General features: G+C 52.5%; 1 protein-coding gene and 1 long non-coding RNA gene across 5 annotated transcripts in view; both read right to left on the bottom strand.

Annotated features, from left to right (window-relative positions):
* The window catches only part of LOC142135144 (maestro heat-like repeat-containing protein family member 1), a 75,668-nt gene that overhangs the window by 29,945 nt on the left and 32,385 nt on the right, over positions 1–13,338 (bottom strand). Inside the window, 6 exon segments of the mRNA XM_075194573.1 lie at positions 1,275–1,379; positions 1,453–1,548; positions 2,633–2,739; positions 2,742–2,749; positions 2,939–3,018; positions 3,478–3,600. Coding sequence (XP_075050674.1) covers positions 1,275–1,379; positions 1,453–1,548; positions 2,633–2,739; positions 2,742–2,749; positions 2,939–3,018; positions 3,478–3,600 — 519 coding nt within the window.
* Positions 7,399–11,323, bottom strand: LOC142135145 (uncharacterized). Of its 4 annotated transcripts, none has more exons than XR_012687188.1 (4): positions 10,583–11,323; positions 9,521–9,830; positions 9,276–9,419; positions 7,399–9,235 (listed from the first exon to the last, which is right to left on the bottom strand). It is a non-coding gene; the product is annotated as an uncharacterized LOC142135145 (long non-coding RNA). The 4 variants fall into 4 exon arrangements; XR_012687190.1 differs by having other exon boundaries at positions 7,399–9,188; positions 9,330–9,419; XR_012687187.1 differs by having other exon boundaries at positions 7,399–9,419.

The raw sequence follows: 13,338 nt of genomic DNA, 5'->3' as shown, positions 1-13,338 counted from the left end.
CTGCTGGGGGAACCTGCTCCTTCCACTATATAACTCTCAGTCTGTGGCTTCCTGCTGCCTCCATTCCCCTTCTCACATCATGTCACTGCCCCTGTCACATGCAGCCCTGTCCTCACTAACACATCACTCATCTCCGGATATACTCTGTGCTGCTGGGGGAACCTGCTCCTTCCACTATATAACTCTCAGTCTGTGGCTTCCTGCTGCCTCTATTCCCCTTCTCACATCATGTCACGGCCCCTGTCACATGCAGCCCTGTCCTCACTAACACATCACTCATCTCCTGATATACTCTGTGCTGCTGGGGGAACCTGCTCCTTCCACTATATAACTCTCAGTCTGTGGCTTCCTGCTGTCTCCATTCCCCTTCTCACATCATGTCACTGCCCCTGTCACATGCAGCCCTGTCCTCACTAACACATCACTCATCTCCTGATATACTCTGTGCTGCTGGGGACCCTGCTCCTTCCACTATATAACGCTGTTTACAAGCCGTGAACAGTAAGTTATCAGTAACGCACACATGGGGCAATACTGAAACACTGGCGTATTGAGTGTGGTTGGCTGGAAGGAGGTTGTAAGGAGCCCTTACTTAATAGTCTGGTCTTAGTGGTAGTGCCACGTTGAACCCTTTGCTGTGCTGAGGGTGACTGTAGACCAAAACCTCCTAGGCCAGTCCAAAGCCACGACAATAACTGGAACGCCCTCTCTACCTTTAATGGCCGCAGAAGCATGGCTGCCGGTGGGAACAGGTGTTCATATACCTGCAGTCTAATCCATGGGCTGGAGTGTTCCAGGAGAACTCATCACGTTGAGGTCCGGCTGACCCCACCATAATACCAGCTGCTGGAAAGTCTCAGGGCAGAGAGACCATTCTTCAGGATGAAGGGTCGGCCTCCCATCCTCTGCCTGGGATGAAGATATGAACCCATCGTTCTTATGGCTAGGGAACTCTCTGTGCCCTCCTGGTGAATGTATTCCACCACCATGGGCACCAGCAGAGTCAAACAGCTCCTGAAAGGTTAGAGAGCCACTTACCTGTTTGCCACACCTCGGGTGCGCGTTACCAGGGTACTAGCTGGGGCGGAGGGGGCCAGTAACCCCCAGCAGAGGAAATCCCTCAGTGACAACAGGAGGAGCCTTGTGCTCATAGGAGGTAATGGAGGGGGAGGAGCTTAATACTCCACCCTTATTTTGAAAGTGCCCCAGGCTCCAGCGACCACTGTCTATACAGCAGTGGGTGAATTGAGGCGAGTTGTTATAATCATTCTTACATTGACATTGAGCTTCTGGAGATAGAACTCGAGGAGGTCACCGCTCACGTCTATTGCTCGCTCTCGCTCGTGCTCCTTGCTGGATTTAATCCAGGGATTCAGGATCTGCAAAGTGCAAGTACAACATAAGGACGGCTGTCAATCTTACCCCGCAGTGTAAAACCCTGTTCATACAAACCTGGAAAATGTCCTGCAGTCCCCGAGGAGTCAGGTTCCAGAGGAGGAGACCCCTCAGCAGGTCCTTCAGAGCCTCCAAGGTGTCATGATACAGCGTCTATGAGCAAACAGAGCAACAGACCGGCTTAGCTGCACCCGGCTGAGGGTTCAGGAAGATGCAGTAATTCTGTTATACAAACAACCCTCAACTTTATCTAATCAAGGTCATTTGGATAGAAATACTGCCAGTTGTTTGAGTGGAAACAGATGTGAGCAGACGCATTTCACACCTATCAGTTTTCAGCCCCTAAACCCATAGAAATATCATAATACAGAGAGAGATTCTGGAGACCAGAAAAAACTGAGAAGTAAATTCCAGGAGCCGTGACTTGAGATTATATAAAGCAGAACTAGAACCAGGATCTCAGCCATATTAATAAAATGTTCTTTTCCAGAGTAAGAACATGAGATTAATGACATTGGGCACTCAGGCAGCTCATTAATATTACCAGGAATCCACTGGTGGGCCCCACAATCCTGCCCGACAAGGACACATGGAAAAAGGGCCAGTTCATTATTATGACTTTACAGAACACGCAGCACACAGAGGAAAGGACCAGTTTATAGATTTTATTTATAACCTCCAATTATCCAACACAGAGTGCATTCATATTCCATCACTGTCTACCAATAGTATACACCGCCAGACCCACCCAGATACCAGGACACAGCGGGGAGAACCTGCAGTTGTGCCCATTGGGTAGACAGACTCCGCTCCACCGCTCTTACGAGGGTTCAGCAAACACTTGTTACTGACTACTGCGACTGGGAGAGCGCTGACGCAGTGACGCACTGCGCTTTAATATACTGGTCACAGAACAAGCAGCTCTTACTGATAATCTACGGTCACTAGAAGGTAGTGATGTCATACATTGCATGGGCTACTAACGCCCAGCCTCTATCATCTAGTCTACACCAGGGGGCTCAGCGCCCATCGGTACCAGCACTTCTAAGTCTGGACCTCCCACCTAGACCTACTTCCACCAACACCAAATCTAGAAATGGAGAGAAATAAAACCAAGAACAAGATATAGAACTAAAAAAAACACAAAAAACAAAAACAGACAGACACATCGACAGGAGGACAACAAGTAGCAGAACCAAGATACAAGAGGAGGCAACGGAGCACGCCCTGGACCTACCTCTTTGTGCAGTTTCCCCACGTCCTCGATGCCCATAGGAGGTAGAGGGAAGACGCTGGACAAAGCCGTATTAATCAACTCCGTCTTGTTTGTGTCATTTAGAGGAGTTCCAGTTTACTGAACGTACATTAAGAAGATTGCACTTTATAGACCATATAGAATGGGAAAATGTATTTACTAGAGACCCTGTGGTGGGATTATAATTCTGAGATGGTCTAAGAACACACTCAGCACTATGATAATAACAAACAATTATTTGGACCTCTGTTTAAGAAGACATTTTGCTCTACTTGTAATAGAGGATACACCAGGTAAGAACAGGCAACAAGTGCGCTGTGACGTAGACCGGATTTTAGGCAGTCCACCGGCTCCAGCTTCAGAAACTCCTGAAAAAGATTAAGTTTAAAAAGGTGCACATCCCGCTCTATACCCAGACCTGACCCTCATCCCGCTCTACGCTGTCACCTGACCCGCATCCCTCTCTACACCCAGACCTGACCTTCATCCCTTTCTGAACCATCACCTGACCCGCATCCCGCTCTATACCCAGACCTGACCCTCATCCCGCATCCCTCTCTATACCCAGACCTGACCTTCATCCCTTTCTGAACCATCACCTGACCCTCATCCCGCATCCCTCTCTATGCCCAGACCTGACCTTCATCCCTTTCTGAACCATCACCTGACCCGCATCCCGCTCTATACCCAGACCTGACCTTCATCCCTTTCCAAACCATCATCTGACCCTCATCCCTTTCTGAACCATCACCTGACCCGCATCCCACTCTATACCCAGACCTGACCCGCATTCCGTTCTACACTTGCCCTACATTTTCTGTACTCACCACTAATTGAGAAATCAGCTCCGACTTGCGGCTAAATTGGAAGAATCCGGCCTGTGAGCTGTTAGAAATGGCCAGTCCCATCATGGAGATGCTTCTTATAAGGCACAGCTTCAGCGTCATGTCCTGTGTACAGGGATTATTGTTATATATAGGAATGCAGGTCATGGAATCAAAAAGAGGTTTGTAAAATCATATGACTACATGAGGGGCATTAAAATACAAGACATGTAAAGTATGTACTAGTAACATTCACATGTTATATAACATTACATACGAACATGTTCTACAGGAATCAATCAGAACTGAATAAAATCAAGATAAAATTTGTAATCATGGAGGGAAAAAGGGGGGGGGGGGGGATTGAGAATGTATTTCCCCCAAACACAGCCGACCTCCCGCCCCTGATCCCTACTGAAGGGACACAGCCGACCTCCCGCCCCTGATCCCTACTGAAGGGACACAGCCGACCTCCCGCCCCTGATCCCTACTGAAGGGACACAGCCGACCTCCCGCCCCTGATCCCTACTGAAGGGACACAGCCGACCTCCCGTCCCTGATCCCTACTGAAGGGACACAGCCGACCTCCCGTCCCTGATCCCTACTGAAGGGACACAGCCGACCTCCCGCCCCTGATCCCTACTGAACGGTTCGTAATTCCTATAGAAGGACACGGTCACAGTACGGGCACTTTCACATGGATGACTGTTTCACGAAAGGCGATATGTATTTTAGGCTTAGTGGTCTTGTAATGGCCATGTCACGTGTCCTTGTGATACATAATGGAGCAGACCACACATAGTATTTGTTACTCCCATGTCCTCAGAGTCATCACCAAACCAACCAGTAGCTTTATCGGTGATGCCTCCAACATGGTAGTATCTCCAGCTAACAGAGGGCGACTGCCTACCATGACAATTGCGGGAGGCTTATTACACTGCAGATTGCTTTACAATCAGGTTTCTCTGTCTTTATTATTATTATGAAAAATATATATATTTACGTAAAGTGGGTGTGGTCTAAATAGCACAAGGAAAAGTGTGGAAAGAGCACAAATAAACAAGGAGCACAAATAAACAAGGAGCTATCCTACAGGAGAATTGATGCAGCTTGTACATAATTATAGGATTCTCATATTTACGTTAAATCCTTTTCTATGAATCCATTATTCGAAGGACGCTGGACGTGGGGGATATAGAGCCACCATCAGGACGCTGGACGTGGGGGATATAGAGCCACCATCAGGACGCTGGACGTGGGGGATATAGAGCCCCCATCAGGACGCTGGACGTGGGGGGATATAGAGCCACCATCAGGACGCTGGAGGTGGGGGATATAGAGCCCCCATCAGGACGCTGGAGGTGGGGGATATAGAGCCACCATCAGGACGCTGGAGGTGGGGGATATAGAGCCCCCATCAGGACGCTGGAGGTGGGGATATAGAGCCCCCATCAGGACGCTGGAGGTGGGGGATATAGAGCCCCCATCAGGACGCTGGAGGTGGGGGATATAGAGCCCCCATCAGGACGCTGGAGGTGGGGGATATAGAGCCACCATCAGGACGCTGGACGTGGGGGATATAGAGCCCCCATCAGGACGCTGGAGGTGGGGGATATAGAGCCCCCATCAGGACGCTGGAGGTGGGGGATATAGAGCCCCCATCAGGACGCTGGAGGTGGGGGATATAGAGCCCCCATCAGGACGCTGGAGGTGGGGGATATAGAGCCACCATCAGGACGCTGGACGTGGGGGATATAGAGCCACCATCAGGACGCTGGAGGTGGGGGATATAGAGCCCCCATCAGGACGCTGGACGTGGGGGGATATAGAGCCACCATCAGGACGCTGGACGTGGGGGATATAGAGCCACCATCAGGACGCTGGACGTGGGGGATATAGAGCCACCATCAGGACGCTGGACGTGGGGGATATAGAGCCACCATCAGGACGCTGGACGTGGGGGATATAGAGCCACCATCAGGACGCTGGACGTGGGGGATATAGAGCCACCATCAGGACGCTGGACGTGGGGGATATACAGCCCCCATCAGGACGCTGACGTGGGGGATATAGAGCCACCATCAGGACGCTGGACGTGGGGGATATAGAGACACCATCAGGACGCTGGACGTGGGGGATATAGAGCCACCATCAGGACGCTGGACGTGGGGGATATAGAGCCACCATCAGGACGCTGGACGTGGGGGATATAGAGCCCCCATCAGGACGCTGGAGGTGGGGGATATAGAGCCACCATCAGGACGCTGGACGTGGGGGATATAGAGCCACCATCAGGACGCTGGACGTGGGGGATATACAGCCCCCATCAGGACGCTGGACGTGGGGGGATATAGAGCCACCATCAGGACGCTGGACGTGGGGGATATAGAGCCACCATCAGGACGCTGGACGTGGGGGATATAGAGCCACCATCAGGACGCTGGACGTGGGGGATATAGAGCCACCATCAGGACGCTGGACGTGGGGGATATAGAGCCCCCATCAGGACGCTGGACGTGGGGGATATACAGCCCCCATCAGGACGCTGGACGTGGGGGGATATAGAGCCCCCATCAGGACGCTGGACGTGGGGGGATATAGAGCCCCCATCAGGACGCTGGACGTGGGGGGATATAGAGCCACCATCAGGACGCTGGACGTGGGGGATATAGAGCCACCATCAGGACGCTGGACGTGGGGGATATACAGCCACCATCAGGACGCTGGACGTGGGGGATATACAGCCACCATCAGGACGCTGGACGTGGGGGATATACAGCCCCCATCAGGACGCTGGACGTGGGGGGATATAGAGCCACCATCAGGACGCTGGACGTGGGGGATATAGAGCCACCATCAGGACGCTGGACGTGGGGGATATAGAGCCCCCATCAGGACGCTGGACGTGGGGGATATAGAGCCACCATCAGGACGCTGGACGTGGGGGATATAGAGCCACCATTAAGACGCTGGCAATTTAAAATCTACAGGTTATATAAGCTCCTCCTTCCGCTGTATACCCGTCCTAGAAGGAACTCAGTTACATCTACAACCAAACCCCACAGGACAGAAGAAAACAACAATCCCCCAGAAAAGCACGAGAACTAGAGTGAAGAAGAGGGGGTGCTCAGTGTCCCCAACGAGTTCAGAGAAAAGGATTTAATAGAAGTATACAATTCTGTTTTTTCCCCTCATTCATACAATTGGGGAACACTGAACCATGGGAACATAACAAAGCAGTCCCCCAGATGGACACGGTCACAGAATGGGTGAGTAGCGCCTTCTAACCAGAGCTGGCGCCCGTGGATGCATGTATGAACCAAGGGCCGTGTGGTCCTAGCTGGTAGAATACACCTTTCCATTAAAGGAGCGGGTTTCCCAGCTCCTATACCAGTCTGACAAATCACAGGAGGGATCCACCCAGCTAGTCTGTTTCAGCGCGGACCAACCTCTCAGAGGCACGATCAGAAGATCATCCGTCTACTCACATATATCCTTCATGCCCCGACAATGTCGTGAAGAGAACCTGATTCAAGTGTAACTTAGAAACCACCATAGGCTGATACCATAGTGTTCAAAGAAGTCCTCAAAAAAAAACCCAAAATGAGTTGGGGAGATCTGCAGACAGAGGCTCCAACTCAGACACCCTCCAGGCTGTACAAATGACCAAATGAAAACCGTCTTCTATTTGAGAACTTGGGATCCGCAGAATCCAGTGGTTCAAAGGAAGCCGGCAACAAAGTCTTCAAACTCATTCAAGTCCCAAAAGGCTAAAGAAGGACCGAACAGGGCTCAAAACTGCGTCACTCTCCAGAAGAAGAGGAAAGTGCTGGTCTCTCCTGAAAGAAAACAGAGGGCAGATATTCTCAAACCCTCAGTTTATCCAAAACCATCCTGGTTTCCTTGTCTGTCTGAACCTCTCATCTTTACTGAAAATACGTTAATCAAATGCTGTCATTCTGTAATTACTGCTAGTCTGACCCCAGCACATATTAGTATATTTACTCCCAATATCAGTAGTGATTAAATTATCTTAGTGGGGTGATCACACACGTACATAAGAGAATAGTGAGCACCGATTCATTAATATACTAGATATGAATGACACGCTGTAACCTAAATCAGCGTATAGTCCAAGGAGGGTGCAGGATTATATCCAACATCTCCCCTTCCCTGACCATCTGAGCTACTCCACAAACTGACAGCTTTTCATCTTAGCTGTAAATACGTCAAACTTCATTCATTCTGATAATTGTTAGTATCTGACCCCCGGCACATTATTATATTATATCTAGATTATTATTATATTAATTCACTATTTATCTTTGATTTTCATATTTCACCCTATTGTGGACGTGTGTTCATTAATGAATTTTAAATATACTAATAAAAAGGAACATGTTGTTTCTGCTGAGATTATCGGCCTCCCAGCTTTCCACCCATGGAATGACCACTACCAAAATTGCTGGAACATTTTGTCCTATCCCAGACATAATCCGGGTGAAGATCATCTACATTGCAAAGAGGGTTCTTGTGCACAGTGGGAGCAGCGCTGGTGAAGACCTGTGAGTGTGAGGCGGTGGTAGGAGAAGAGGAGAGGTAACGTTCTAGGCCAGTAATCAGGAGCATGGCCTCTGCAACCAGTGATATATATTCCCTGGAAAGGCATTGTATACTCTAGCATTAAGATAGTAATAGGCCAGGCCATTATTCCTCCTCCACCAAACGTTACAATCGATAGTACACATTCTGCTAGGAAGTGCTCTCCTAGCATCCAGATGAAGGGTGATCTGTCACTCCAAAGACCATGATTCCACAGTCCAATGATGGGAGCTTTACACCCCTCTAATTGACATTGTGCACATTGATCTGCAGCATTGTGCAGGTGGTTTTGCTTCGTCAAGATCTTCATGGAATGGGTTTCTATGACTAACAGCTCTTGTGCCAACGTTGCTCCCAGAGACAGTTTGGAACTCGGTAGCGACCATAGACAGACGATATTTAAGCGCTGCGCGCTTCAGCACTTGGCGGGACATTCTGTGAGCTTGTGTGGCCTATCTCTTTGTGGATGAGCCGTTTCTCAGACATTTCCCATTCACAATAACAGCGCTTACAAGTTGCCTTGTTGGACAGGTGGCAGCCTTACGAGTCACTGAGCTCCTCAGTACGACTCATTCTACTGCCAATGTGACAAGTGAGACTGCCTGGCTGGGAGCTGGATGTACCTCTTAGCAATGGGCCAAACCAGTAAGTAGAATGGGCATCCACATACTTATGACCTTGTATTGTATATGGTGACAATAACATACCCTGTGACTCCAAGTGATGGGTAAACTCACCACTAGCCAGGGGGATATGTTCAAAGATCTGTGGATGATCTTAACACAGGTGTTACGTATGGTCAGACAGTCCACTCTCTTACAATCACTGCGACTGAATACAGAAACCTCCCAGAGCTGGGAATGTAAAGGAAATGATCATATGTCCATCTCATAACAAGTCTATCTGTACTGCTGAGTCTCACACGGCCAGCAGAGGGTTAATGCTGCAGGAGCGTGTGTGCTGCACGCGGCCACACTGAGTAATCTGCACACCTTGCAGTGAGCGGGAGTGATGGGTCCCTGGGGGCCGCTTACTGCAGACAGAAAATCCGCTCAGCGGAAACTATACAAAGGAGGAAATGGAGAGTCCCCAACTGTCAGTGTGCTCTGCACCTCCCCAGCTGTCAGTGTGCTCTGCACCATGTCAGTGTGCTCTGCACCTCCCATCACATCTCTCCTGGCTGTCAGTGTGCTCTGCACCTCCCCAGCTGTCAGTGTGCTCTGCACCTCCCCAGCTGTCAGTGTGCTCTGCACCATGTCAGTGTGCTCTGCACCTCCCATCACCCTTGGCTGTCAGTGTGCTCTGCACCTCCCATCACCCCTGGCTGTCAGTGTGCTCTGCACCTCCCCGGCTGTCAGTGTGCTCTGCACCTCCCCGGCTGTCAGTGTGCTCTGCACCATCTCAGTGTGCTCTGCACTTCCCCAGCTGTCAGTGTGCTCTGCACCATGTCAGTGTGCTCTGCACCTCCCATCACCCCTGGCTGTCAGTGTACTCTGCACCATGTCAGTGTGCTCTGCACCTCCCGGCTGTCAGTGTGCTCTGCACCATCTCAGTGTGCTCTGCACTTCCCCAGCTGTCAGTGTGCTCTGCACCATGTCAGTGTGCTCTGCACCTCCCATCACCCCTGGCTGTCAGTGTACTCTGCACCATGTCAGTGTGCTCTGCACCTCCCATCACATCTCTCCCGGCTGTCAGTGTGCTCTGCACCTCCCCGGCTGTCAGTGTGCTCTGCACCATGTCAGTGTGCTCTGCACCTCCCCGGCTGTCAGTGTGCTCTGCACCATGTCAGTGTGCTCTGCACCTCCCATCACCCCTGGCTGTCAGTGTACTCTGCACCATGTCAGTGTGCTCTGCACCTCCCCAGCTGTCAGTGTGCTCTGCACCTCCCCGGCTGTCAGTGTGCTCTGCACCATGTCAGTGTGCTCTGCACCTCCCATCACCCCTGGCTGTCAGTGTACTCTGCACCATGTCAGTGTGCTCTGCACCTCCCCAGCTGTCAGTGTGCTCTGCACCTCCCCGGCTGTCAGTGTGCTCTGCACCATGTCAGTGTGCTCTGCACCTCCCATCACCCCTGGCTGTCAGTGTACTCTGCACCATGTCAGTGTGCTCTGCACCTCCCATCACATCTCTCCCGGCTGTCAGTGTGCTCTGCACCTCCCCGGCTGTCAGTGTGCTCTGCACCTCCCATCACATCTCTCCCGGCTGTCAGTGTGCTCTGCACCTCCCCAGCTGTCAGTGTGCTCTGCACCATCTCAGTGTGCTCTGCACCTCCCATCACCCCTGGCTGTCAGTGTGCTCTGCACCTCCCCAACTGTCAGTGTGCTCTGCACCATGTCAGTGTGCTCTGCACCTCCCATCACCCCTGGCTGTCAGTGTACTCTGCACCATGTCAGTGTGCTCTGCACCTCCCATCACCCCTGGCTGTCAGTGTGCCCTGCACCTCCCCGGCTGTCAGTGTGCTCTGCACCTCCCATCACATCTCTCCGGCTGTCAGTGTGCTCTGCACCTCACATCCCCTGACTGTCAGTGGTGCTCTGCCCACCATCCGTATTATTTTTAGGGTGCACTTTACCACCCATGATTTTGGGGTGTTCCCTGTAGTCCGGAATATTTTGGAGACGCATTTTACCATCAATAATCATTTTGGGGGTAGTGCCCGCGTCAGGATATTTAGTGGCGCTGTTATACCCACACTGCACTCTGCTATTAGTCCAACACACGTGTCCGCTCAGCGGCAGCCTCCTCCTGGCCCAGAGCGCTCTCGTTCTCCTCTGTCAAGCGGTTTTTAGGGTCAGTTCTCCAGGATTACGTATGCGGCTCTGTCCTCCGTTCCAGCCCCTCTGCTTCCTGCAATTATAAATACATCCACTGCATGTGGACAGAGATTCCCTTCTGCCCTCTAGTGGCGAGACACAGAACTCACCAGCAGATCTCATCTCAATGTCTCTCTAACCTAATAAGTACTAAAAATAGAAGATTTCACAAGAACATGACGTCATCTCACCGACCTGTCACCCGATATCGGATATGTACAGACCTGGCAATAACTGGGCAGGAAACCGCTACTTTCCCAGGAATGTGTCCTCTCCTCCCCAATATTACTGCTTCATTAGACCTAGGAATCACTATTATACCACTATATCTACATTCTAGTCCCGGGAAGAGAAAGGGGCCACCTGGAGCCCCCCCCCAGTCACCGGGAAGAGAGAGGGGCCACCCGGGGCACCCCCACCCGTCACCGGGAAGAGAGAGGGGCCACCCGGGGCCCCCCACCCGTCACCGGGAAGAGAGAGGGGCCACCCGGGGCACCCCCCACCCGTCACCGGGAAGAGAGAGGGGCCACCCGGGGCGCCCCCCCCCGTCACCGGGAAGAGAGAGGGGCCACCCGGGGCGCCCCCCCCCCGTCACCGGGAAGAGAGAGGGGCCACCCGGGGCCCCCCACCCGTCACCGGGAAGAGAGAGGGGCCACCCGGGGCACCCCCACCCGTCACCGGGAAGAGAGAGGGGCCACCTGGGGCCCCCCACCCGTCACCGGGAAGAGAGAGGGGCCACCCGGGGCACCCCCACCCGTCACCGGGAAGAGAGAGGGGCAACCCGGGGCGCCCCCCCCCCATCACCGGGAAGAGAGAGGGGCCACCCGGGGCACCCCCCCTCGTCACCAGGAAGAGAGAGGGGCCACCCGGGGCACCCCCCTCGTCACCAGGAAGAGAGAGGGGCCACCCGGGGCACCCCCCCTCGTCACCAGGAAGAGAGAGGGGCCACCCGGGGCACCCCCCTCGTCACCAGGAAGAGAGAGGGGCCACCCGGGGCACCCCCGTCACCGGGAAGAGAGAGGCCACCGATATTATAACCCTATTTCTCCAGGAGATATCGGCCTCGCAGAGGCACAGAAGTGGACACTCAGCCATTGCTAGTACATCTATAGCTATATAACAGACTTATTTTTCCCCACAGGTCCAGCTGCTACATCCTGCACTCATCAAGCTAAGAAAATGGATCAGAAATGGAGAACAGCAAATCCCGGGAATCTGAGACCCACCACAGAGCGAGAATAATCAGGTTATTGGACCAAAGATCACTGTAATACCATAATAAATGTATATTCAGTAACCCCCACTTCATTGTACACCGAGCCTCCCGCTATATCAGATCTCGCACCGAGCCTCCCGCTATATCAGATCTCACACCGAGCCTCCCGCTATATCAGATCTCACACCGAGCCACCCGCTATATCAGATCTCACACCGAGCCTCCCGCTATATCAGATCTCACACCGAGCCTCCCGTTATATTAGATCTCACACCGAGCCTCCCGTTATATCAGATCTCACACCGAGCCTCCCGCTCTATATCAGATCTCACACCGAGCCTCCCGCTATATCAGATCTCACACCGAGCCACCCGCTATATCAGATCTCACACCGAGCCACCCGCTATATCAGATCTCACACCGAGCCTCCCGCTATATCAGATCTCACACCGAGCCACCCGCTATATCAGATCTCACACCGAGCCACCCGCTATATCAGATCTCACACCGAGCCACCCGCTATATCAGATCTCACACCGAGCCACCCGCTATATCAGATCTCACACCGAGCCACCCGCTATATCAGATCTCACACCGAGCCACCCGCTATATCAGATCTCACACCGAGCCTCCGCTATATCAGATCTCACACCGAGCCACCCGCTATATCAGATCTCACACCGAGCCACCCGCTATATCAGATCTCACACCGAGCCACCCGCTATATCAGATCTCACACCGAGCCTCCCGCTATATCAGATCTCACACCGAGCCACCCGCTATATCAGATCTCACACCGAGCCTCCCGCTAGATCAGATCTCACACCGAGCCTCCCGCTAGATCAGATCTCACACCGAGCCTCCCGCTAGATCAGATCCACACCGAGCCACCCGCTAGATCAGATCTCACACCGAGCCACCCGTTATATCAGATCTCACACCGAGCCTCCCGCTATATCAGATCTCACACCGAGCCTCCCGCTTTATCAGATCTCACACCGAGCCTCCCGCTATATCAGATCTCACACCGAGCCTCCCGCTATATCAGATCTCACACCGAGCCACCCGCTAGATCAGATCTCTCACCGAGCCACCCGTTATATCAGATCTCTCACCGAGCCTCCCGCTAGATCAGATCTCACACCGAGCCTCCCGCTAGATCAGATCTCACACCGATCCTCCCGCTAGATCAGATCTCACACCTGATCCTCCCGCTAGATCAGATCTCACACA

This window comes from Mixophyes fleayi, unplaced genomic scaffold (assembly GCF_038048845.1).
Source record: "Mixophyes fleayi isolate aMixFle1 unplaced genomic scaffold, aMixFle1.hap1 Scaffold_62, whole genome shotgun sequence".
In the NCBI taxonomy this organism is placed as follows: domain Eukaryota; kingdom Metazoa; phylum Chordata; class Amphibia; order Anura; family Limnodynastidae; genus Mixophyes; species Mixophyes fleayi.
The sequence above is the reverse complement of the archived record's forward strand: the minus strand, read 5'-3'. Positions and strand labels throughout refer to the sequence as shown.